The 26,367-nt window shown below is 45.2% G+C and overlaps 2 protein-coding genes across 3 annotated transcripts; both read left to right on the top strand.

Annotated features, from left to right (window-relative positions):
* Positions 1-6,478: 6,478 nt before the first annotated feature.
* On the top strand, positions 6,479-10,826 carry LOC105189950 (ribosomal protein S6 kinase alpha-5). Its single transcript, XM_011152386.3, has 7 exons — positions 6,479-6,601; positions 6,782-6,856; positions 7,016-7,234; positions 7,575-7,690; positions 7,965-8,165; positions 8,313-8,741; positions 8,916-10,826. Exons 1-7 carry the CDS (start codon positions 6,511-6,513, stop codon positions 10,653-10,655), a joined length of 2,871 nt encoding a protein of 956 aa, XP_011150688.1. The 5' UTR covers positions 6,479-6,510; the 3' UTR covers positions 10,656-10,826.
* A 3,783-nt stretch (positions 10,827-14,609) lies between these two features.
* Positions 14,610-25,378, top strand: LOC105189952 (lamin Dm0). 2 transcript variants are annotated; one of them, XM_011152390.3, is made up of 9 exons: positions 14,610-15,296; positions 19,555-19,867; positions 19,993-20,285; positions 20,409-20,603; positions 20,720-20,951; positions 21,049-21,270; positions 21,409-21,513; positions 22,214-22,271; positions 24,373-25,378. In XM_011152390.3, the coding sequence occupies exons 1-8, from the start codon at positions 14,836-14,838 to the stop codon at positions 22,235-22,237; spliced, it is 1,845 nt and encodes a 614-aa protein (XP_011150692.2). In that variant the 5' UTR covers positions 14,610-14,835; the 3' UTR covers positions 22,238-22,271; positions 24,373-25,378. The 2 variants fall into 2 exon arrangements, with proteins under 2 accessions (XP_011150692.2, XP_011150691.2); XM_011152389.3 differs by lacking the exon at positions 22,214-22,271.
* The last annotated feature ends 989 nt before the right edge of the window (positions 25,379-26,367 follow it).

The raw sequence follows: 26,367 nt of genomic DNA, 5'->3' as shown, positions 1-26,367 counted from the left end.
GAGAGGAGAATGAGAGAGAGAGAGAGAGAGAGAGAGAGAGAGAGAGTACAACAACGTACAAGTAACAGTGTATGCGTGCGTGCGCATGTTACTTTCACATTTCATCTCCAGCCTGCCTCAGGCTGGCTCGGACTCTCGAAAGCGGAAAGCTCACTTCCTGGTGAAGTTGTTCCGCGATCACGAGTCTCTCACAAGTCAAGTTATCGAGACTTCTTTTGTCGTCTTGAACGGTGCGGCGAACGATATAAATCCGATTTGTTCGTCGAACGAAGCTGACGGTCGTTCGTCATCAAGCGAATTAAGCTCGCGATTAATTCGCGCGATTACTAAGCGGATGAGAAAGGAAATTTGACGGAATTAAATCGGCCACGCGCGGAGAGTTTCTTGGTCGGTTCTTGGCTCTTCGATTACGTATACATAAGAAATGGGTTCTAAGGTCGGCGGAATCTCGGGACGATTATAATGCAAACACACACGCACACACGCTACCGCGCGCGGTGGTATGCCTCTGTCTCTACCACTACTTGGAACCGTACCTTTAATTGTTTCGTACTGCTCCCATCCACTGCTTGAATCGAACAAGAAGTAAGATAAGAACGTTCGCGATTTTTCTCCTGTCTCTCTCTCTCTCTCTTCTCTCCCTCTCTCTCTCTCTCTCTCTCTCTCTCTCTCTCTCTCTTTTTATGGAGAAATTGCCTTGGCAACATTTGTTAGGCTAATTTGCGATAAATCGGGCGCTGCTAATTGCCGCGGGCACTCATGTTTATTTTGGCGATACGCGTGCAAGTGTCGTGCGAAAATCCCTGGAAACGTCTAAACTTAGTGACACTCGTGTGTGCACGTAGTATTAAAAGCGTGCTTCTATTTATAGAGCCCGCATCGCGGCGCAGGCAATCTCGTGTTATTCCGCGATAATTCGCCATTATCCGCCGCGCCGTACTTAATTCGTGACACGGAGTTTTGTGGAGCCACGTCTTACAATTTCGGTCCGGGATCGCGACAGGTTTTGGATTGATTTGCACCGTGATCCGCACGACGACTTACTAAGCTTACTACTGCTATTCTCGTATTTGGAGGAAGAAGGCGCGCAGAGCGCAATTAGCGGATATAGTATAAAAATAGTAAATTTGCAAACGGTCTCAGTTTCTCAGGGAGAGAAAAGTAAAAGAGAAACTGGAGGAACGTCAAGAGTCACGATGGCAGAATTTAAGTTAAGGCGGCGCGAAAGGGCCGCCGCGAGACAAACGCGATATTAATCGATGGTAATCGATTCGCGAGTCGCGAGATTATCGCGCGGATATTTGCCGATTGCTCCTTTCGAGAATATCTTTGCTTACAGTATAGTGGTGCGATTTTTCGGATCGTTATAAAACAGAAGCACGAAGAATGCTTGCCTGCGTCGCGGAACGCGAACAAAATATTTACTGGCGCTTATTACCAAGTATAATAAAATGCCTTACCATGTACGTGCTGTGTGACGCGAAGCTCTTTTGTATTTAGAATATAAAGATGATGTATGGAATGCGTGTCATCATTCACAGTTTGCCGATTGGCGCAATTGGAGCAATTGGACGGTAACGATTAATCTTTCCCGGGAAAAATTTGACGCAAAAGAGTAGCTGCGATGAAAGAAAGTATTATGTTTTGCGATGCAACTCGGATAATTTCAGAATTTTTTCATCATTATCTTCTGTAATTACCGAAATTGTCTAAAACTGTCTGAAACTTGTCTAAACAAGAAGCAGAGAGAGAGGAGAAGAAGAGAGAAGAGGAGAGAGAGAGAGGGGGGGGGACAAACTTTCCGCTCATGCCGTACATGCTCATCGTACCGATGCCTCATAAAATTCAAAAATCTGGGCGAGGAAAGTTTACACTCGATTAGGCGTATTAAACGTGCGAAAAGAAAGAAATGTGCAACGTCACTCAGAATTTCAGAAACGTTTCGTTCGACAAAGCGTAAACTTTAACAAAGCAACGTAAAAGAATGAGAAAGAATGGAGAGAAAAAGGTTGCAAACAGCCTTCCGGTATAATCCGTAAGATTCTAGCCAGAGATTAAAGATATTAAAGGATCAAAGAGCAAATTATTCTTGTTATCAATTATTTGTATCGCGACAATGACGACGACGACGACGACAACGACGCCGGTCCAGCCAGCGATGGCGGCGGCAGTGTCGATGCCTTGGATGCCTCTCGTGAGACTCGCCGATAATACAACAATGATGATGCAAGAGAGGCAGGGAGAGACGACGCAAGTGACATATACGTAATACACGGAACACTCGTTATGTCATCCTGCAGAATCGATGCGGATAGTTGTGGAATAATTATGTCACGTAAAGTGAGTTTAAGATTCATTCAGCCGTCGCGAGATGTATGCATCTCGCGAAAATTTCAGTGTAAGAAAAGTCTTTTCAATCAAAAGACGTCATTCGGATAAAAGTGTGTGTACGGGGAATGGACTACGCGAAGGAGCAATTCGTGACGGCAACTTTAGCGCGCGGATATACATCTTTCTCTCTCTGAGGGATAAGTGCACGCGTTCGCGCGTGCGGGTTTGGATTCCTTCGTTGTCGTCACGAAACGGTCACGAAACGGAGCAAAGACAGAGAGCAAATTCTTTCTCACCACGTTCTGTCGACGTCGACGAAGAAAGACGTACACACCGGCGAGGTAAACAAGCCGGTCCGCGACGCGCGATTTGGTCTAAATATAAAATCGCGACCAATCGATAGCAAGCACGCGGGGCGCGCAACGTGCGTCCGATAAATACCAAATGAATATCATCTAGAGCAGCAGAGCTTCGCCTCGCGACACGTGTGCGCACGTGCGCATCTCTGCTGAGAGACGCTGCCCCGCGGTAGCAGCGGCAAGCGTCTCTCTAGTAGTAGGCGATCAAAGCGGTCAAAGTCTCGAGCAGGTTATATCAAGTGCGCTATCTCTGTTACTCTCGTCGCGTCAACGTTCACGTCTTCTCGCGTGTTCCTCGCGTGTCTGACGAGCGTATTGTCGCGCGACGACAGACGACAGACGACAGACGATATCGATGTTCGTAAGAGAGAAGACTTTTTTCCCCCTCTTGTGCTTCTTGTGCCCCGTGTACATGATGCAGCGAGATAGATCAGTTGTACAGGAGAAGGGAGGGGGTATATGCTGACACTTTTCGCGTGTGGTACGTTCGATTCCTCGGTCCGTATAGTGTCGACCATGTGGTGGCCACCGATGAGAGATGATGCACAGACAGTGTGTTGTGCTAGAGGCTCTGTCTTCATGCTTCACGCTATCATCGCAACTTTCTGTCTCATCGCGCCGCGCACGAGTGTGTCGCAGCACGTGCGCGGCCGCGAAGCGGCACGGTACTGAGTAACGGTAACGCCTCGCGCCCCTCCCCCTCCCCTCCCCCTTTTCAATGTCGTCTCGCGAAGGGCAGCACCCCCGAAACCCTTTCTCGTCGCAATGTCGCGTCGACCGCGGAGCAGAGAGAGAGAGAGAGAGAGAGAGAGAAAAGAGAGAGTCGTTGCAGTCTTCATCTCGATATCTTGATATGATGTCGATCGAAAACGCTCCGACGAACGAATAGCTGCTGCGTCGGAGGATCGCCGCCGCCGAGTCGACGAACGTGTCGAGTGAAAAATATCGCGCGAGATGCGAAAACTTTTGGGAAAGTCTGCAAGTCGGTATTTTCTCTCATCATCGACACGTATTTACATTGTGTATATACATGAAAAGGCTTTAGAAAAAAAGTACAGGTTGCTAATTCACTATCGTCCATTTTACATTAATTTTTTATCTCTCTGCACTCTGACCCTTCCTACTTGACCTACGGAGGGTAGGATATCGTGTGCATAAAATTAAAAAAAACTTTGTTTATATAATATATATGATGATACGCTGGGAAAAATGATGGGGATCTGTTGTACCGAAGCTGATTTCCTTTTCCGCGAAAATGGGCATTTGTAGCGATTTGTAGTAATCGGGACGGGAGCAAACGCGGTGAAATCGCGGTGTCGGATTTGAGAGAGACGAAATCGGCTCCTCGCACCGGCCACTCGCGCGATTACACGTGTGTATGCGCATGCATGCACGTGTAATCGCGCGGTCCGCTGCGCCGCCGCCGCGTCCACGACCGGCGGCACCGGCGAAAGAAAGTAGTCGGTCCCGTTACGAAATAGCGAGTGAATGCCGGCTATCTGGGTCGAACAAAAGCGGAACTTCCGCGACGTGCGTGTTTGCGCGTTTGCGCCTGCGATAAACGAAACGATGGACGCGACGCAAAAATATCGCTGGTACAACCACGGGAGTCTCGGTCGATGGTGTGACGAAATTTCGCCTCGTTTAGCAGCGGCTGAGGAATGCCAACCGGAATTTATAATGATCCGGAATAACGTCCGAAATAGCATTTTGAGATCTGGATCGTGGGGACACTCCGGCAACCCCCCCTTTCTCTCTCTCTCTCTCTCTCTCTCTCTCTCTCTCTGACGAGAAGTCGTGTCGAATTACGTCCGTGTTTTACTTTCCTCGATATCAATCGCCGAATGAAAAATACATCCTTTGGCAAAGAATGATCGTTTTGAAGCGATCGAGGAAGACGCTTCTCTCTCTCTCTCTCTCTCTCTCTCTCGCGCGCGCGCGCGCACGCGTTTGCGACCTCTATCGCTAAAATTACGGTACATCCTTCTCTCCCGATTGTTTTTCTCTCGCGGTGCGATCAAGCCCCGAAAAAACAAAAGAGGCAGCTCATTATTCGCGAACGACAAGAGTCCATGATGGTAAAAGGGAGGGAGGAAGGAATGCCGCTGAGAAGTAACGGCGTGCAGCAACTCGCTCGCGCGCGCGCGCGCACTTCGGAGTCGACGAAGGAGGCCGCGTCGAATCGAGGCGACGACGAGCGCGGATCGAAGCGATCGGCCGGCGAAATTCACGTTTGTAATCCACGAAAAAGCCATCTCGGAACCGAACCGAACGGAACGAAACGGACACGGCCACGGCAAGTGGGTCACCCGTGTCCATGAGCTCGCGATGATCGAGCGTAGGTACACAGCACCGGCGGTGCTGGTCTCCTTTACTACCTTGACACGCATTCCCTGGCTGGCAGTCAGGGCCGGGGACACTTGAGACGAACCCTGATCTCGACCGCGCGCGCGCGCGCTTTCGCCGCTTAATTTCGAACTTAAATTCTCGATTCCCTTGGCTCGTCGATTGGTGTGCGCGCGCGCACGCGGTCCCGTGCTTACGCAATCGCGCGCGCAACTTATCCTCGTGAGAAATTATCCGCGCGCGCTCTCCGCGCGAGAATCCGCTGTCTGATTTGAAGGATCCGGCATGTACTACGCTGCTACACGATACTCGAGAGTCGAATCTGCTCTTCCATCGATCTCTAGCGCGCCATTTATAAAGAAGAAAATGTTGCGCTTGTTAATGTCCGCGCTGCGTTAATAACGTGAATTCGTGAATCGTCGTCAAGGGATCACGTGGGAATTCTGCGGCCACGGGACTCGATCTCTCGCAGACTCGGTGAAATCTTCGCGCGAGATCTCTGCTCTCCTCGATGATTTCCTCGCGCTAATTTTGCGCGCAAGGATCCCGCGCGATTCTCCTCCTATCGCGGCTGAATTCTCTCTGCTTACGGAACGCGCGTTAAAATTGTGCGCGAACGGTAGAGGTGAAAAAGTGAGCAAAAGTGAAAGTGGCAATGCCGTTTAACGGAATAATTGCTGTGCAGAATCACGACCTACTTGCGCCACCTTCGTAATCTTTCGAGGTCCCAACTTTTTACGTCGTCGTCGAATGATTCGACGAAACGCACGCGGGAAAATAGCGCTCCCTCCCCTCCCCCCTCTCTCTCTCTCTCTCTCTCTCTTCGCTGGTGATATATGTAACAAACAACTGTGTCATAGAGCAAAGAGATGTTGAGATTTACCGATCGATTGATCTTTCGACCGATATTTGACACAAGTGAATATCGTTTACATCACCCGGAAATATTCTGTGTGTATGTGCGTGTGCGTGTAAACGCGAGCCCGAGAAAAAAATTGCCATCTATTGCGCGTAACCGTTGTTTATATTATAGGCTTATTTTTATTACGTAATTGTTAGACGCCTATTGCGCGTATCTGTAGTATCTAATTAGTAGCGACGCAGCCTACGTAGATAGCACTCTAGCACAGCGTGCACGCTACTAGAGTGCAGCGTAGCAATGACAGCAAATTGCTCGCGTGTGCATTCATGACGGTGCACCTGCCGATATTAGTCGCATCGCAGGTGCTTGTATCTTTGCGCGTGACACGTTGAATAAGCAGCATTCCATTCCACGCTCCGCTCTATACGCGACATTCGACATGTTTTTCTTCTTCTTCTTCTTCTTCTTCTTCTTCTTCTTCTTCTCCTTCTTCTACTCCTCCTTCCTCCTCCTCCTCCTCCTCCTCCTCCTCCTCCTCCTCCTCCTCCTCCTCCTCCTCCTCCTCCTCCTCCTCTTCCTCTTCTGCTTCCTCCCCCTCCTCTTCCTCTTGCCATGTGTCGTTTTTTCAGCTCGTGTGGCATCATACGTAGCATCGTAGTTTGGTCGAACGCGAGCAATTTCTCATTGTCCCTAGAAAAGTTTGGTAAGTTCGTGCGTACAATACGGCAACTGTCGAAAACTGAAATTGAAATTTTATTCGACTTGTCAGCGCAGTTTAATATAAAACGCTCCAGAATGGTCGTTTTTGCCCGAATCGCGCTACATTACGATACGACGCGCGTTGCGAGGGACTTACGCGTGATTCTTCATTTCTCTGTTGCAGTGAATCTGGCCGACAGCAGAAATCAGAAAGTAGACATGACGCACTTTGATCTGCTCAAAATTCTCGGCACTGGAGGTAACAGTCTTTATATATATATATATGTATGTATAGAGATAGAGAGAGAGAGAGAGAGAGAGAGAGAGAGAGAGAGAGAGAGAGAGAGAAAATTTCGTTATTCAAGTCGTGACGTTTACATCACGCTTTTATCGATCGCTTCGTTTTTGCTTACGACAGCTTATGGCAAGGTCTTCCTGGTGCGAAAGAGGACGGGTACCGACGCTGGCATGCTGTACGCCATGAAAGTCTTGAAAAAGGCTGCCATCGTGCAGAAGAAGAAAACGACCGAGCATACAAAGACGGAGAGACAAGTTCTGGAGGCCGTCAGGGACAGTCCTTTCCTGGTGACTTTGCACTACGCGTTTCAGACTGACGCGAAACTTCATCTAATTTTAGGTAATTTTTTTTTCACCGAACAGTTGTAGAGAGCGATAGAAAGAAACGGAACGTCGATTACAAAGAGAAAGATATGCACGATATGTGAATTACAAGTATGAGAAATATTGTTTCCGCAGTGAAGCGAAAGAAGCAACTGAAAAAAGCGGGAGGAGAGAAATAATAAGGAGAAAAAATAAGCACGAAAATACCACAAGTATCGTTTGTGTCTTTTATTCGCGCGTTCTGATTCAGTGCAACGTGGTTATTTCGACATATATCGCATGACTCATCGTCAATGGCAATCAAAATGAGAACGAAAGACAGCTTTTTGGACATACAAAATAACATCTATTTTCAGATTACGTGAACGGCGGTGAATTGTTTACACATTTGTATATGCGTGAGCAGTTTCCGGAGAATGAAGTACGCATTTATATCGGCGAGGTGATTTTAGCGCTGGAACACCTTCACAAGGTACGTGCGAGAGACGACTACGACGACTCATTCGCGAGTCGTGAAAAATAAGAAAATTCCGCGAAAATATCGAGAGATGTATTATGAGGCGCCTGCCGCATGCCGCAGTGTGAGAGATTCGCTTTACGTATGGCGCGTGAAAAAGAAAAAAAAAAGAAAAAAAAGAAAAAAAGAGAAAAAAGAAAAAAGAAAGAAAAAAAGAAAGAAAAATCGCTCCCAAGAGCTTCCTTCAGAGCGAACGTACAAATGTAGAAATGTTGCTTGTCTATTGCAGCTCGGCATAATCTATCGAGACATCAAGCTGGAGAACATATTGCTAGATCGAGAAGGGCACATTGTACTGACGGACTTTGGACTCAGCAAGGAGTTCCTCCCGCATGAAAGGAACGGCAACGCGCGAGCCTACTCATTTTGCGGAACTATCGAATATATGGCACCGGAAGTAGTACGAGGAGGCATGACCGGCCACGATATCGTAAGTAAAATGACACATCGCTTAGCGGCAGCCGCCGCTCTCTGAGCGTACGAGTTGGTTTTTTTTTTTTTCTTTTTTTTCCCCATTCTTTTCTCCTCTCCGTAGACGAAAAATGTATATCTAATCTGTGCGTGAGTCTCGCCACAGGCTGTCGACTGGTGGAGCGTAGGGGTGCTAACGTACGAGCTGCTGACCGGTTCGTCGCCTTTTACGGTGGAAGGCGAGAGCAACTCGCAGCAGGAGATCTCGAAAAGGATACTGAAGTCGGTGCCGCCGATGCCGGGCTACTTGAGCCTGACAGTACGTGACTTTATCAGCCGTCTGCTCATCAAGGATCCACGACGAAGACTGGGCGGTGGACCGGGCGATGCCAACGAGCTCAAGGAGCACCCCTTCTTCAAGAACGCGCCGCCACCTTTCAGCTGGGAAGCGTTGGAGAAGAAACAGATCAAGCCACCCTTCGTTCCGCGCATCCGGGACGAATTGGACACTAGTAACTTCTCGGACGAGTTCACGAAGATGGCCGTCGCCTATAGCCCGGCGATCGTGCCGCCTAACCACGACAAGATCTTCAGGGTAATTAATTAATTAATTAATTAATCAATCAATCAATCAATCAATCAATCAATCAATAAATCATCAATCAATCGCATATGCACGCATATGCAATAATTATCGGCCGGTTATTCGTTCGCCTTAATTAAGCTCCTAAATCAGCAATCTAATGTCGCGCGATCTCACGATTCGCAGGGTTACTCGTACGTGGCGCCTTCGGCAAGATTCGGCGACAGCCACATGTTCAAAGAAGCAAGCACGATACAAGGGATCGAGACGACGACCAGTCGCGGCGAGTCGTCGCGACTCTTGGCGATCGCCGCACCGCGTGCGGAAGAGTCTTCACCCTTCTCCCAGCAGTATGAGATAAGGTCGAATGATAAACCTCTGGGCGACGGCAGTTTTTCGGTTTGTCTACGGTGTCGTCACCGCAAGACCCAGCAGGAATTCGCCGTAAAGATCATCACCTCTAGGATAAAGTGCATCCGAGAGCCGAATCTGTTGCGCGCTTGTCAGGGTCACCCGAACATAGTGAAGCTGATGGATGTCCACCAAGATGGAGGGCACACTTATCTCGTGATGGAGCTGTTGTCCGGTGGGGAACTGTTGCGACAACGGCGACGCTTCACCGAGGAGCAGGCGCGCCGAGTGATGCGGCAGTTGGTGTCCGCGGTGCAATATATGCACGCGCGATGCGTGGTGCATCGGGACCTTAAGCCGGAGAACATTGTGTTCGCGCATAAGGGCGAAGACTCACCGGTCAAGATAGTGGACTTTGGCTTCGCACGGATAAAGCGCAACTGCGAACCGCTGCACACACCTTGCTTCACGCTTCCGTATGCTGCGCCGGAGGTGATGACCGGCCAGGGCTACGACGAGAGCTGCGACCTGTGGAGCTTGGGCGCTATTCTCTACTTTATGCTGTCGGGTAACCAATCGTTCGGTACCGACTCACCCGATCTGGCGACGTGCATCCAAACGGGCGAGATCGACTTTGACGGCAGCACTTGGAGCCACCTGTCTGGCCCGGCGAAAGAAGTGATGAAAGGTCTGTTGACATTGGATCCCAACAAGAGGCTTAACGCGAGCGCGCTCGCGAATCACCCGTGGCTAGCGGGGCCTGGTCATTCTTCGACGGGCAGCCTTCTTTCGTCCAACTTTACCGCTGTTAATACCACCACCAACACTACCGCTGCCGCCCTCGCCCTCGCCACCATTATTACCAACACCACCACCAACACCGTCAACACCATCACCAACAACATCACGACCGTCGTCACTGCCACTACTACGTCTACTACGTCCGTCACTACCGTCAGCTCGTCGACATGCGAGCGCGCCGCTGTTTGCGAGGGCTTCCGTTTGCGCGAAGTAGATGGTGCCAAGCTCGCGCAGCGCCGTAAGTTGCAGAAACGTTCCACTTCCAGCTCGGTATCCTCGTCGGCGTCCACAGCTTCCTCGAGCCCGCCATCAGCTCGGCTGCTAAGGCCGCCAAGCGCTTCGACGAGTAACGCGACTACTTCCGCCTCACCGGCTCAACCGAGCGTCTTCGACTTTAACGAGGATCATGTGAACGAGTATCTCAGCTCTCTGTCTTCTTCCTCCGATTCAAATTCTCCCAGAATCTCGCTGCAAGATATCGCCAGTAAGAAACGACGCAGACGCAATGTCGCAGACCTGTGTCAGCGGAAAGTTCCGACGAGACTGCAACGACACAGACGCGACGTCGATAGCGAGTATTGCGATAATAGCGACGACATCAATGGGCCGTTGACGCGATCGAGAAAACGTAAGCTAGAACTGGCAGTGTTGAGCGGTTCCGACAGTTTCGCCGAGTCGAACGAGTCCACGCAAGGTGATGGGGAAACGAATATCCATAGGAAACAAAAGAGCAGCAAGCGATCCAAACGCATCAGCGCGGATAATAAAGATTAGAGTTTTTTCTTACGCGGATTCGATAACTAACTCATTTTATTTCCTACGCATTTTACATGATGTGTAAAACTGTTGCCTTTGGCGTTTCGCTCGTACGAGACGCGAACATTGCATCATTCCTATCGAGAGAGAGAGGGTGGGAGGGGAGGAGAGAGAGAGAGAGAGAGAGAGAGAGAGAGAGAGAGAGAGAATGGGTGAGCGAGCGAGCGAGCGAGTGAGCGTTTGTGTGCGTGTGTGTCTGTCTCCGAGTGTTTTTAGTGCAATTGTATGCATAACGAGTGCACACAATTCTAAAAATATATACATGTTGGAAGAATGCATTCTTGCTACTAATTTAGAAATCAGATAACACAGTAGAAGATGCATAAAATGCCGCATGTATCAAACTACAGGCAGGGTCTTGATGATGAAATGTTTCTGCGAGAATTTATGCATAAAATATATATGTGTAAAATTTTATTTTTCTTACCGTACGCTGTCGCGAGTAGATGGGTCACGAGAAACCCAAATTGTTTTGTTATGTTATAAACTGGGGTTGCCTGTGATTAACGGTTAGAAGATGGTTAGAAGAATTATTACGCGTTTCTCCGTGAGAATTTTCTTCCGACGCGTGCTGCGATCGACAAACGCGTAGATTTTATATATGTATGTGTGTGTGTGTATGTGTGTGTGTGTGTATGTGTGTGTATGTGTGTATACACACGCGCGCGCACACAACACACATACACACAGGGTGGTTGATTATAAGTTGCCAACCCGAAATGTGAAGGGTTAAGATAAACATAAAAGTCCCATACCGTTTTGCAAGATTCGCAATAATTATCGAGTTATCAATGACAAAAATCTAAGGAATGGGAGCGCGCCGACATAGATGATTGGGGAAGCGTTGCAGCTACTCAAGCCACAGCGCGGCCCACTCGATCTAGCAACTGTTGGCGGCGTGCGGCGAGACGTAGGTCCGGCGAGATAAAACAACGAATAGCAGCGTATTGTCTTTCCCCTCGCCGCGCACCGGCAACAGTTTCTGGATCAACATTCCTCAGATTTCTGTCATTAATAACTCGATAATTATTGCGAATCTCGCAAAACGGTATGGGACTTTTATGTTTATCTTAACTCAATCTACCTTTACATTTCGGGTTGTCAACTTATAACCTCCCACCCTGTATACACACACACACACACATACACACACACATATACATATATATGATAAATGTGCCTCGAAAAACTCATCTTGCTATGAGTGAAATACATCAAAGACAATGTAATGTAATAATGATGAATGCAAGTGCGCGATGAATCCTACATTTCGTAAACATCGTATCAACGTGCCGTTACCTGCGATACTCGATTTAATAATTCGATTTAATAACTCAACTCGATAACACTGTTTACGAAAAAGCGCTCTGTGTGTATCATCTTTCAATTAATTGCATCTTGAGCAGTTTTTTCTTCTTTTTTCTTTTTTTTTTTCCTTTTTTTTTTTGACTTTTAATTGAGGCAGTAGTCTTGTAATAATAACAGGTCCTAACTGTCACTAGTAGGATAGAAAGAAAGAAGGAGAGGAAGGAAAATACAAACTCTATAAAGAAAAAAGGAAGAGAGAAAAAGAGAACGCGCGAGAGAGAAGGAGAACAAGTGTGATACACGGAAAACAAAGTGCTCTTTTCTTGATAGTGTATATCGTGCGTATGTATGTATGTATGTATGTATGTATGTATGTATGTATGTATGTATGTATGTATGTATGTATGTATGTGTGTGTGTGTGCGTGTGTATATGCATACGCGACACATACACACAACGCGCACGTTTATACACATAGCAATTATGTGATACATCAAGCCCTTTTTACAAATAACGATTATAACGCCTTTATATGATGTTTACGAAAATTCTATTTGTATAATTATGTACGTTTAGTGTTATTATATATTAATTTCTACAGAGACGAATCTTTATAAAAAGAGAAAATAATGTGATTTATGAGAGTGAGGAGTAGGATTGAAAAGAAAATTTCTCTTCAGTATTCAACAATTTTCATAAAGGTTTTGAACTCAATCTGTATTGATGTAGTATTCAAAGAGGGAATGTGTAAATACATTTTTGGTATATGGGGAAAGGTGACGAACGAAACAAAGTGACAAAATGCTGTGAGAGAGCAGATTAGAATTTATTATGCCGAACGTTACTAGTAATAATTAATTTTAATTTATGATTATGTAATAATGATCGATATAATTCTCGAGTAAAATAGAAAAGTGTCCGATTCTGCGAAATTTTGTCAAATTTGGCTCATGTATCGCATGTCAGCTTTGTCAGCGAAAGCATCGACAAATGATTCGCCAAGATTGCATCTTTTTGTTGCACGCGTTCAGTTTTCAAAGATTAAAAATGCGAAAGTAAGATGAAAGAGATATTCTGGTCTCTGCACAATTCTTTGCGACAAGGCACAAGGGAGAAAAATACATTTTATTTCTTATATCGGTAGATAAATACAATTTCGAATTTCTTTTTCATACGATTGAATAGTGCTGTTTACTTTTAGAGAAACGACTATATATTATACTCGATGGCAATCGCTGTGAGAAATGAAATAATAAATGGCTAAGACTGAAAAGTGGTTGTACACCAACTCAGGGAACAGACGTGCGCGCGTTAATTGAGTAACGTCTTGTGTTATCCATATGAAATAATATTACGCGTGTGAGAGAGAGAGAGAGAGAGAGAGAGAGAGAGAGAGAGAGAGAGAGAGAGAGAGAGAGAGAGAATGAGAGTGAGAGTAAGAATGGAAAGAGGAGAGGGAGAGAAACGCATGCTTCTACCAAAGAACTTTCTACCGAAGCGATACTGCTCCGCAAGACCAAAAGAATATGGTATATAACGATGAGATAATGAGCTATGTACATGCGTGAAAATCGTCAAATTTCACACACGAGATATACATATATGTATATGTATGTGTGTGTGTGTGTGTGTGTGTATGTGTGTGTGTATATATATATATATACATACACACCACACATACACATATAACAGTTATTATATACAGATATTTAAGAAACGAGAAACCTTGTAACATACAATTATATATTTAATAAAACATTTCGCTAGAGAATAATATTCTTTAAGAAGAGTCGAAAGATATGTATACTATGAGGGGAGGAAGTATGTGTACATATGTGTATACACACACAGACACACACACACACACGCACGCACACACACGCGCGCGCATGCCCGCATACACTATATATCTAGTATTGCAAAAATCATATCCTACGAGTTATATGTTTGTTACGCGGGATAGAGAACAAATTGTTTTCTTCTAGTGATATGTCATTGTTATGTTACGAACGCTCCTTCAAAGTTCAAAGCCATGCGTACACGTGTAGAAATATATATATATATATATATGTATGTATGTATGTATGTATATATGTATATGAAAAGTTATACAGATTGCGCAGCTTGTGTCATACAAGAATGTTGTTCTGTGCTGTATGTAAAAGAGAGAGACAAACACATACATACATACATACACACACACACACACACACACACACACACACACACACACACACACACACACACACACACACACCTACCTTTGTTACCACTGGTTGTTAAATACATCATGATGCGATATTTATTTACATAACAACGGCCTCTTGTTTACTTGCGTTTACAACCCGATGTCGACGTCCCAGCCAGACGAGCTACGGAGCGAGATTGCAAAGGCAAAAAGAGAGAATGATGCGCGCACGGCGAATTTGGCGCGTGCGATCAGAGCGCGGCGCGGCGCGGCGGACCGGGTCAATCCACCAATCGCGCAGCGCAGCGTCGCGCTTACTTGGCAGGCGCGAGATGCGCAACGGTCGATCGCGCAGCGTCCCTGTAGCTCGGCGTCCTATGGCGACGCGCGGAACCCGGCTCGCTCGTTGGACGGTTGGACCGTTGGCTGTGCGCCTCTGGTGGTACGCATTTAGCTGTGGGATGTCCGCCAAGTGTCGGTCGTAAGAAGGGACGGACCGACCGAGTGAGTTGATGATTCGTTAGTACGAGCAAGGCACGCCGGTTACTGCCTCTCTTCCTCTTTGTTCTCGCCCAACAAAACAGTGCGCGCAAACACGTGATAAGATCGATATAGTGAAAACACCGCGTGTCAACGAGAAACATGTCGACGAAGTCGAGCAAGAAGACCGCGGCCGCCACCGCCGCTGCCGCCGCTGCCGCCGCCGCCGCCGCCGCGGCGGCCGCTTCCTCGTCGTCCACCAGCAGCATGCAATCGCCGCCAGCGAGCACGTCGACGCCGATCGGCGGCCGGCGACCAGGCAGCCCGCTCAGTCCTACTCGCTATTCTCGGCTACAGGAGAAGCAGGATCTGCAGAATCTCAACGATCGTCTGGCGTGTTACATCGAGAAGGTGCGTCACTTGGAGACGGAGAATTCCCGACTCACGCGGGAGGTGCAGACCACCCAGGAGACGGTCACTCGGGAGGTGTCCAACATCAAGTCGATGTACGAGCACGAGCTCTCCGACGCGAGAAAGCTGCTCGACGAAACGGCTAGGGAACGCGCCAAACTCGAGATCGATACCAAACGCCTGTGGGACGATAACGAGGATCTCAAGAGCAAGTGAGTCGAGTAGTATAGCAGTATAGTAGGCTAGTAGCAGTAGTAGTAGTAGTAGCAGCAGCAGCAGCAGCAGCAGCAGCAGCAGCACACACACACATGCGCGTGTGTCTCTCTGTGTGTGTGTGTGCGTCGAGCTGTGCTGCGCCCCGTTTCGTTTCATTTCGTTTTGTCGCGTCGCGTCGGATTCAATCAAATTGAACGATCACTGGGATTAACGTTAACAGACATCTCTGCATCCGACATTGATGATGACGCTTGAGAAATGTCGCGAGCGGCTTTACCGATGTAAAGAATGTAGACACTTTTAATTTTTTATTTCAGTAACGAACTCGCTGATGAATCGCTAGGATAAACGACACGGGTATTATATAATTGTTGCATGTTTACGTCGCGTCGCTCGGATTTCAATAGTTTAGAGCCCGAGGTACGCGTTTCCAGATAGATGGGGGGGTGGGGGGGGGAAGGAGGAGCTTAACTCGAAATTGCTGCAACAAATAATTTACGCGCGCGCGCGCACATACGACAAATGTATTTTTCTTTATTTTTTATTGACGCATCTCTTGTACCTAATGTGCATCAACTAAACAAATTTTTTGCACCTACCGTGCACTTGAATATATCTGCGGGGAAACTAAAAGTCGAAACTCGTTTCATCAGTATGTTAATATTAGAGATCTGTCGGTGTCCTTTCTCTTTTTTTGTCCACCTATTCCCATGGCATTTATATACCGCTCGTCATTGAATAGTATTGTGGACTATATGATTCATTCTCACGTTCCTTCACTCAATTTCCAACAAACGTGTTCTCTCGTTTGAAATTGCTTGCACATGTGCAAGATATATTTGTCAATAATAATGATGATATGTTCAGGTATATTTAACGTCTACTTTTACAAACTTTGGTCGAAGTTGCCGCTCGGCAATTGAAATTTCCAAATTTCAACAAAATTGAAACGAAATATCTCGATCTCGACAAGACGCCATTATTAGCACACGGGAAGAGCTCTTGTGTGATATCAATCTAGAGCACATTTCTGAGCAATGACCGAATATCTTTTATCATGTATATGCAAATTGCAAAATGAAAAATGAACGTTACAGGAGGACGGGTGGGGGAGGGGGGAGGGGTGACGAGGAAGAGAGGAAGAAACGTAGAATTGGGTCACCTTAGCGATGGTTTACACGAGCGCGCCAAACATTCTCAATCTCTCTCTGAATGGATCGATACTTTTGTTTTGGCGACCGCCGCGGCCTCCGTGTTATCATTTCCCGCGTAACAATGTATAGATATCATCTAGCATTTCGGATGTCCTTGTCAGATCAAAATCTTTTGTACTTGATGGCGCATGTTTCCGGATCAGATGATTATACGCGTCGCATTTTGACTTGCACACGTGTGCTCATCAAATCGACTGTCGTGTCGATATGTCAGATGTGAGCTCCGTGGTGTGGTAATAACGGTCTCTTGTAAATCGGAATATTTTGCATCATTGTCGAAATTTGGAAATTTCACCGAGGTACAATAGTAGCGGCAATTCCCTGATCTCTCTCTCTCTCTCGGTTCTCGCGACACCGAGTTTGTCCTTTCCGTGGCAAATTGGTTCCTTGGAGATCTTGTTTGGAACTACATAACTCTACCTGTATACCTGTGTGTGTGTAGAAGGGTCATCTTTTACCTCGTTATTGGGAGCATTCCGTTGACGTTTGTGCATGTGGAATCGCGAAAAATACGAAGGGAGGGACACACAAAGTTGATGTCTCGACATTTAGTGCGGCGAAATGAAGCGAGGGGGAGTTGGACGCGCGCGCGCGCGCCATCAACCCGAGCCCGGCCCGCCGCCGCGGCATGGCATCGAGGAGAGCTGTGCATGCATGACGTTACTACGGTAGTTGCATCATGCTTACTATGCGGTGATGATGTCAGCACGCGTATCATCTGACCTAAAAACATTGACTTTGTTTCTCGAGCATCGCGCGCGCGCGCGCGTGATCATGGTGTGTAGGAGAAGCGGAGAGTCAGTTGCGTCGTCGTTGGTCATTTGTCGAAACGATCGATTTCGACCCACGAGAGTGAAACTCTCGGCAACTTTCCACCCCACCGTGCGCACACACACACACACACACACAACACACCTGCCTAGCCACCTGCCCATTGTGTACAGAGTGTATTCTTTGCGATTTTTCTTCCCTCCTAACCTAGGCACGGTCCCAGGACAGTTTTCGTTTCTTGGCTGCGCCTCTCACTTGCACTTGACTTTGCGGCGAAAGGATTCTGAATTCGGTCGGCCCCGATACCGAGCCGAGCCCTGATTGATTTCTGCGTATCATGTATACACGGCTCGAGTCGCCGATCTGAGAACCACTGGGGCAGAGGATAGTCACTGTCTGCTGCAAGGCTCATTTTTACATCTCGCGAAATGTCATGATATTTTTGGTCGTGACGGTATAACACTATTTTTTTTTCCTCCTTTCCACGGAGACACTCGTCTTTCCTCATGGGTCCCGAGGTCATTGGCGGCTTTTACCGTTACAGGAGAGTCTTCCTAACGATAAGCTTGTGGTGGAAACCTTTTTGCGCTTCTGCGACCAACGATGCATATGTCCATTATTACATCGCGCATTGCTAATCGTCGTGTGTGAGAGAAATTAAAGTCGACGAATCAAGCTTCCAACAACTTGGGCATATTATCGATGGACGCGACGTTATTCACATCCATGGCGTCCTTGGTACTTGCGTTGGGCAATATTTATCAATTCTCGAGCAAGCCAAGAGACACGGAGTGACTTTGATGAGAGAGAGAGAGAGAGAGAGAGAGAGAGAGAGGATAATTTCTCAAAGGATGTGGATTACAAACACCTTGCGATTTGCAAAGCAATCGTCGTTAAAAAGTTGCGCGCGCGTATTTGAAAAGGTGGCTGAGAAGAAAACATCTTTGACAATTTTGATCGTAAGGACTGGATAACGTTATCACACGAGAACGAAATATACATTTTTTTGCGAGATGCGCGCGCGATTGCGTTAATCTCGTTCTCCGACGCGGATAAGTCACGAAAAGAACGGTGGCGACCTCGAAAACCTGGCTGCTTTCGAGCGGCGTGGAATTCTAGTCGCGTGGATCGATGATGACAATCCAGCGGTAGGCGGCGGCGGGGGCCGCCAGAAAAAGCGTTGTACGAAACCGTAGATGACATCATGCGCCCGATGTCGGCCATTTTACAAACTGTACACATGCCCCACCATCGACCGACGAGCGTGTACGGCGAGCGTGTGACGCGTGTAAAAGGACGAGCATAGTCCTTGATTTCGAGAGGATCCGGTTGCGAGAGAGAGAGAGAGAGGGGGGGGAGGGAGGGAATCTCTTTCTCTCTCATTACCCCCTGCTAGGAGAAGCGCGTAAACTTGTCGCCGCGATTCCCTTGCTTTTCAAACAGTGACGTTTAGTGAACTAAACTGTTGGCGTTTCAGGCATTCGAGTAGACACACACATTCTTCTCCGTGTGGCGATCGAGCCACACGAATATCGAGACAACGCCTGCGGGCCACCATGGTAGAAAATAAAATTCTCAATGTGGGTCGTGCATCGCTCGAAATAGAAACACGCGGCGCCTCCTACCCGGCACGGCCGGTAGTAGGAGCCCGCTTCTTTCTCGCAACCGGCGGCGAAATGTAAATGAAGGCGAATTTGTCAAGACGCCGACTACAACATGTGACCAAACCTTTCATTTCATTTCCTATATTCGGCGTCAGTTTCGTCGTATAAACACAGGACACACAGTGTTTCTATATTCTGAGGATCACAAACAATATTTTTTTACCGGATTCGCTATATTTATTAGTTTCTCGGTTCTCCGTATTTACAATTACGCGCAAGGTACATCTAAAGATGATACCGCCACCAAGGAATCTATGAGTTTTTCGAGCAAGAAAAATCATCCGGTCTCAGGTGCTTCAAGGCATAGTAGGCCAAGGTTAGCGAGAGAATTTCGCTTGAATCCGAATATGTTGCGTCCGAGGTATATCTCGCTGAGAGATTGTCGTTGAAATTCGACGGCAACTTTACCCTGGAATGTACATGCGATTGAAAGCGATCGATCCGCGCGAACACACGCAATCGTGGAGGGCTTTATCCTTTGAAAATTCTACCATAAAGTGCACAGAAATAATATGCGATAGAAATAATTATAGTATAGAGGCAAAATTGTGGGGAATTCCACCATTCACTCACTCGCTGTTTGTTTGTTTGTTTGTTTCTTACAGATTGGAGAAGAAGACGAAAGAGTTGCTGATTGCAGAGCGAAATGCAATGATATACGAAACCCGCTGTAACGATTTGCAATCGCAGTTCAACCAGTCGCAGGCGGAACGCAAGAAGCTCATTGAAAAAGATCGAGAATCGGAAAAGGAAATAGATCGACTGAAGGGATTATTGGACGACGCTCGCAAGCACCTCGAGGAGGAAACGCTGCAACGAATTGATCTCGAAAATAATATTCAGAGCCTCAAGGAGGACATCAGTTTCAAAGATCAAGTTTATCAGCAAGAGCTTTCGGAGACTCGTACGAGACGACAAGTGAGCGCGTTTTGTCTTACGATACACCGCGGGAGGGGGGGGGAGGGGGCGTCGGGTAAACGAGTCACACGTGTAAACGAGGACACACGTTGATTGACGCAATGACATTTCACGTCGTTTTTCAGGTCGAAATATCCGAGATCGATGGTCGTCTTGCTGAACAGTATGAAGCTAAGCTGCAGCAGTCTCTGCAAGAACTGCGCGATCAGTACGAGGGGCAGATGCGCGCTAATCGGGACGAGATCGAGCTCCTGTACGAAAACAAGATCAAAAACTTGGCGTCTCAGGCGCAACGTAACAGCGGAGCCGCCACTATGGCGGTCGAAGAATTGAGGCAGACTCGCAGCAAGATTGAAAGTCTCAATACAAAGATCAATGAGCTTGAAGCCACCATCAACGCCCTCAATGCGCGCAACAGGTAAGGAAATACTTTGCGAAGTGCTCTCTCTCTCATTTGTAAAGCGTGTGTAAGGCGTCTGTAAGCGGCCCTAAACCCCTGCACCGACAAATGCGCGGGTATCAACGTGCGTCTTTCACCCAGGGATCTGGAGAATTTGCGAGAAAACGAACGCGCTCGTTACACGGAGCAGATGGCCATGTTGGAGTCAGAGGTGGCACGTATGCGAGAGGAAATGGCTCAGCAGTTGCAAGAATATCAGGATCTCATGGACATTAAAGTGGCGCTCGACTTGGAAATTGCTGCGTACCGCAAGTTGCTCGAGTCTGAAGAGGCGAGGTAAGGGAATCGCGGACCTAACCTAGGAGCGATAATCTTTGCTCTACAAGCTACTGCGTAACAATTTAATCCTCCGCTAAAAATATACGCTCTCTCCCATTTACCCATTATTCCAGATTAAACATCACGCCTATACAGTCGACCAACACATCCATGTCCACTGGTAGAACGACTCCGTCCCGACACACTCCTCTCAGAGGTGGTAAGCGAAAACGCACTTTGTTGGAAGAAAGCGAGGAGCGCAGCAGCAGCGATTACAGCGTTACCGGCACCGCTAGAGGTGATGTAGAGATCGCAGAAACTGATCCCCAAGGACGATTCGTGAAACTCACCAACAAAGGAAGCAAGGTAAACGGAGCGGGCGCAAAGTCGAAGACTGTAGCAAAAAAAGTCTACGCTTCATCTCAACGCACCGACTTTGATGAGGAATTGTTTTTTGCAACAGGAAATAGGCTTGAGCGGATGGCAAATTATTCGTAAGGCTGGTGCTCTGGAGACAGTTTTCAAGTTTCATCGTACTGCGAAGCTCGACGCAAATGCCACTGTGACGGTATGGTCGGCCGACATTGGTGCGTCACACGAGCCACCGTCGAACGTTGTCATGAAGGGACAGAAGTGGTTTGTAGCGGACAATATGACTACAATTCTGCTGAATAACGAAGGAGAGGTATGTTTTTACACACACACACACACACACACAAAGCACACTAAACTCTTGAACGAAATATTGCTTGTATATTTATTATAAACTGCGCGCTCCTGCGAGTTCATTACGTATATTAAGAGTAATTGATGAACGCTGTAGGAAATGGCAACTTCTGAACGCAAGAGACAGCAATTATCCACAAGTTTGTCTCGGTACAAGGAAAGCCTGGGATTCCGACCAACGGAGGAACTTCATCACCAGCAGGTAAGAATACAATGAACATTTTTTAACGCGCTTATACATATTACGCTGAGCGATGTACGTAGTGCAGTGAGAGCTTTACGAGATAAAGGCAAGTAGATGTTGTAGTCAGGAAAGTAGAAGCGTGATAACGTATAATGTCGGCGTTATATTTTAACTGCAGCACATCTATTTTGATATACCATCGGCGCAAGAATGCTTCGCGATTTAAAGAAAAGAAAAAAAAAGCAAAGTTTGTGTCGATCGAATATTTAGTAACTTATTTGCTATTGTCACATTGAAATATTACGTATATCGTACGTACACTAAATGAAGTGCACAATGATGAGTAGTATACAACGAAGAAAGGGTTAAATTTCAAAAGTTACGGTTATATCTCGATCCCATTTCCTAAGAATTCGATCTCAAGAAGACAATGTGGCTCTATGAGTAATATTTATATTTAAAGCTTTTTGCGAGGTATTACAGGCTTTTTAATTGAATTAACACAGTACAGACGGTAATGCATAACATTCAACCGTTTCTTTTTTCTCCTTTTTTTCTTTTCTCTCTTTTTTTCTCCCCCCCCCCCCCCCAATTATTCAGCAACACTCGTTTTTCGGAGAGATTCATTATGCACGAAAGAAGTGTTGCAGTTATATAGACAACAGACTAATTTTTGGGGGGTAGTATTTTTCACGACAATCCACTTCTTGTTCCATAGAGAAGATATCTCTACCCGTATTAAGGGTGAGGGCACACGACTCTGATGGGCACTTTATGTAAGTTGTTTTATAACCTATCAGATGTACAAATGTTCAGCGTTACGTTGTCAATAATACTATTCGCACTCATAATACAGGAATTATTTCGCTTTATATTTTATTGGTTCTCATGCAGCACTTTGCCTTGATGCTCACGCTTGACTAAAATGTTCATGCCTTTTATATAAATTATAATATAATCTTTGTTGAAACTACATTATATATATCATCTCATCATTTAACCACATTGTCTTTATTCATTTATCAAGAATTATGTACGCATAGATAATATTTTTATATTTTCCTTTCCAAAATAAAATTTGACTGTTCAATGTGTGTGTGTGTGTGTGTGTGTACACACACACACACACACACACACATACACATATATATTGTGAATGAAAACCAATTTGAGTATTATACGCTACTCTTGTGCTTTATTTTAACGTAGGATATGCAGACATACAAATGTGTGAGGTGCATAGGGACCGCGCAAGTCTTTCAAATCATGATTCAAAAGTACATTCTTCTCTATCGGATTTTTGTGTGACATTTAAATATTTTTTTTCTTGTTGTACAAGCTATTGGATAATTGAAGAAACTGCGTATGCGCTTGTTTTAATTTAAAATGCGAGCAATGTAGTAACCATTTATAAATAAAATAAACTAAATTTCGCGTGTACATACGTACATTGTGCTACATATTAATACAGTAATAGAGATGTAACATTCCAGTAACAGATCCAGTGTGGAAAAAATTCCGAGAAAAGTAGCAGTGGGAAAGAATGGTTGATCTAACGTTGCATTGCGAAAGGGATGTTTCCCACATTTTCATATACATATATTTCACACTGTGTGAATTTAACAATATAAAATATCATCACAATTCCTGTACATCTGTAATTAGGAACAGCCGATTGAACACAGTAGCAGCAATCGATATTTGGATTCTTTTCCCGCGAAAAGGCCAATCATCTTCTCGAAACCGTGAAACTTGATCAACTTCTGTGTTGATAATTTTCTCGATAGTGTTGCAAAATTTCTAAAGTTTATCAAGCATAATTTTATACGGCATATTTTGTGTATGTATACATTTTATTTGAATTGTCTTCTAGCCTATTTTGCTCAGATTTTTGTTCTCCCCGGTGAACATGACACTCAACACAACTCACAGATCACAGCGGAACTTGTTTTTTCGTTGGTAAATGATAAGTACACAAAGTTGATCTACCCGACCCACTCTGATTGACGTGCTGCCGAAAAGTGAGATTTATTGAATCTCTGTCATTGTCAATTCTGTTACTTGAGAGTAAAATAATTCTCCGACGTGCCATTGAATAGACAGTACTGCTGGAGGAAAAAAAGAAAAAAATAAATAGATTTTGCGAGCTGCCGTTGGGGGGGGGGGGATGCACGTTTGAAAGATTATTAGGTTCCCGAATTATTGAGTCGTGCTGCGATTTCGATTCTTAGGGAGACTCGTAGCGGATACTTTGAATTTGTAATAAAAATAACATGTCCAATGATACAGATCCCCGCTTAGACCCGCTTTGATTGTTAAGCCACTGGTGGTGATCATTAGACCCGTTATATTTATCAGTTCCAAAGTCTCTGGCTACGAGCCGCCACTGTCTTTTAACGAAGAATCGGGAATCGTACGAGTACGACTTGACAACGGTCGGGGTCGGATATATCTTCAATTTTCGAATAATAACAAGCAAACAAAATGCAATAATTTATTTTCTGTGTCTCATAACTCAACTGCAGTCGGGGAAATTATTTCCATTTTTAAGGAGCAAATATTTTGGCATACCGGGTAAAACCGGTTGTTATCTCGTCAAGTGACACGACTCTACGACGGATCGGACCGACTTTATTAAAGATTCCAAAAAAAAAAAAAAAGAAAAAGAAATTGTTATAATTGATCATTTGAGCGTCGTCGATTCTATTTATCTCCCCTCTCCCTTCGACATTGATCATCCCTCTATCCGTGACTAAACAAACACGCTAGTACTCATGCAATTGGATAAACAAGTCTCGGGGTCTGCTGGGGTAATTACTCTTTCATTCGACATGTTTCTCGTTTTGCTGATGAAATATCATACGTTTTATGTTTCAGGGCGACCCTCAAAGTGAAGAACGTTGCCGCCTTATGTAAACACAAATTTATCGTAAGCTTAAGTGTAATATCAAAGAAAAGGAAAAAAAAGAATTCTAAAAGTTATCTATACAATAATGGAGCTTCATTCCGCGTCAGCGCCATTTTAAAATAACTGATGAAACGAAAAGAGATTACGCCATTAACACACAGAGAAATTAATTTAGAGTATAACATCAGAGACACATAAGAGATATGAAAATCGGATATCTCAGTTTGCGAGTTGAGAACGAAGAGAAGCGATGAAAAAAAGATATGAAATGAAGTTGAGACATTGTACGGCTTCCTCTCTTACATTTATTACAATGGAGTATATAGATATATATAAGTATGTACAACGTATGAGAAGATATTGTATAATATATTTGAGCTGACGAGAGTTCAAATCAAACTTAACAAATGGGGTTCCGTGAATAAATACGTTGCATTTACGAAATTATTTCTTACGCAAAAACTGTACTATTGTATTCCGTTAAACCCACAGGCGTACAACGATCACCGGCTACGGACGAATGCGCTCTGTGAGCATTGTGTCCCCTTTTTTTCCGAAATGCATCGCGCTGCGTGCCGAGTCCATGCGAGACATTTCGCGCATCCGTCTCCTGCCCCCCTCCAAATTGTAATACTGGACTAGTAACGTGTTTAACGTGCGTTGTAATAATTTACGATTTCTTAATTTATGATAACTAGTTACGTTTATTATATTCGTTTATTTTGTCCAACAGGAAACAGTCAAATGTGATTAAGTTATCAGTATTTATCTTCTGCTCTTTTTCCTTTCTTTTTTTTTTCTTTCCTTCCCTCTCTCCCTCCTCTTTTTATCTTTTTCTTTTTTTCCTTTTTTAAGTACAACGGTGTGAGACTGTGGGAGAACTAAATACGATAGACGCGTGGGTCATCAACAACAACAACGTCAGTCGAATGGGCAGTTTCGCGATACGGTCCAGAGAAAATGCTCGATTGGCTATTCGAATAAATGTTTGTTCAATTTTTACATTTGGATTAAGCAACGTTTAACAACGAGTAAGCGAACATCGATGAGGAAGCGCGTTCTTCGATCGTGTTCTTCAAAAGCTGCGAAATTGTGCATCGACCTGACTGTCTGTGTCTGTCTGTCTGTCTGTCTGTCTGTCTGTCTGTGTGTGTGCGTGCGTGCGTGTGTGTGTGCGTGCGCGTGTGTGTGTGTATGTATGTATGTATGTGTATGTGTGTCTCTGACGAGATTTGAGTTCTCTACCAAACAAAACCTGTAGATTTCAAAGAGAAATTTTGGTAAACGTATTTGTTCCTACACAATCGCGCTCACCTTGCGCATTCGAAATAATTTTCTTAATTGTACTCTGCTTTATATCATTTATACTAATAAAAACCACAAATTAACCGTACAAAAATGTACTTGTAATTATTATTTTTCACGATAATACAGATAACTATTTTTAAACATGATATAAGTTTGAGAGAGAGAGAGAGAGAGTGTGTGTGTGCGTGTGTGTGCGTCGAAATATACAAGGGATGCAAGAGAAAATACTGTTTACATTCTATGTTTACAAAGGTGCATTGCCGGTTCTAGATATGTATATAATAGAAAAAAAATAAGAAATAAATATAAGCTCCTTATTTTACGTAAGAGCTGCCGTTTTATCCAATTGATGAATCTTGTGATTTTGCATGCATCTTCGTTACGAATCGATCAATATTTTCTTCATCGTGCACATCGATCCTTTTTATACTTTGTCGGTCCAAAAAGATGTATTTCATTTAATAAACGGCTTCGACCGAGTCTTGTTTTGTCATTTTTTGCGCAGACCTATCAGAGAAAATTATATATTACACAACATCTTCGAAATATTTATACAGTTGAATGCAAAATATTTCGCGGTGATACGTGATTTCTGAGAAACTTTGTGATTTTTGTGAAACAAATTTACATGAGCAATAATGCGCACTCGTATTTCG

The sequence above is a fragment of the Harpegnathos saltator genome, unplaced genomic scaffold, assembly GCF_003227715.2.
Source record: "Harpegnathos saltator strain DR-91 unplaced genomic scaffold, Hsal_v8.6 scaffold657, whole genome shotgun sequence".
In the NCBI taxonomy this organism is placed as follows: domain Eukaryota; kingdom Metazoa; phylum Arthropoda; class Insecta; order Hymenoptera; family Formicidae; genus Harpegnathos; species Harpegnathos saltator.
The sequence above is the reverse complement of the archived record's forward strand: the minus strand, read 5'-3'. Positions and strand labels throughout refer to the sequence as shown.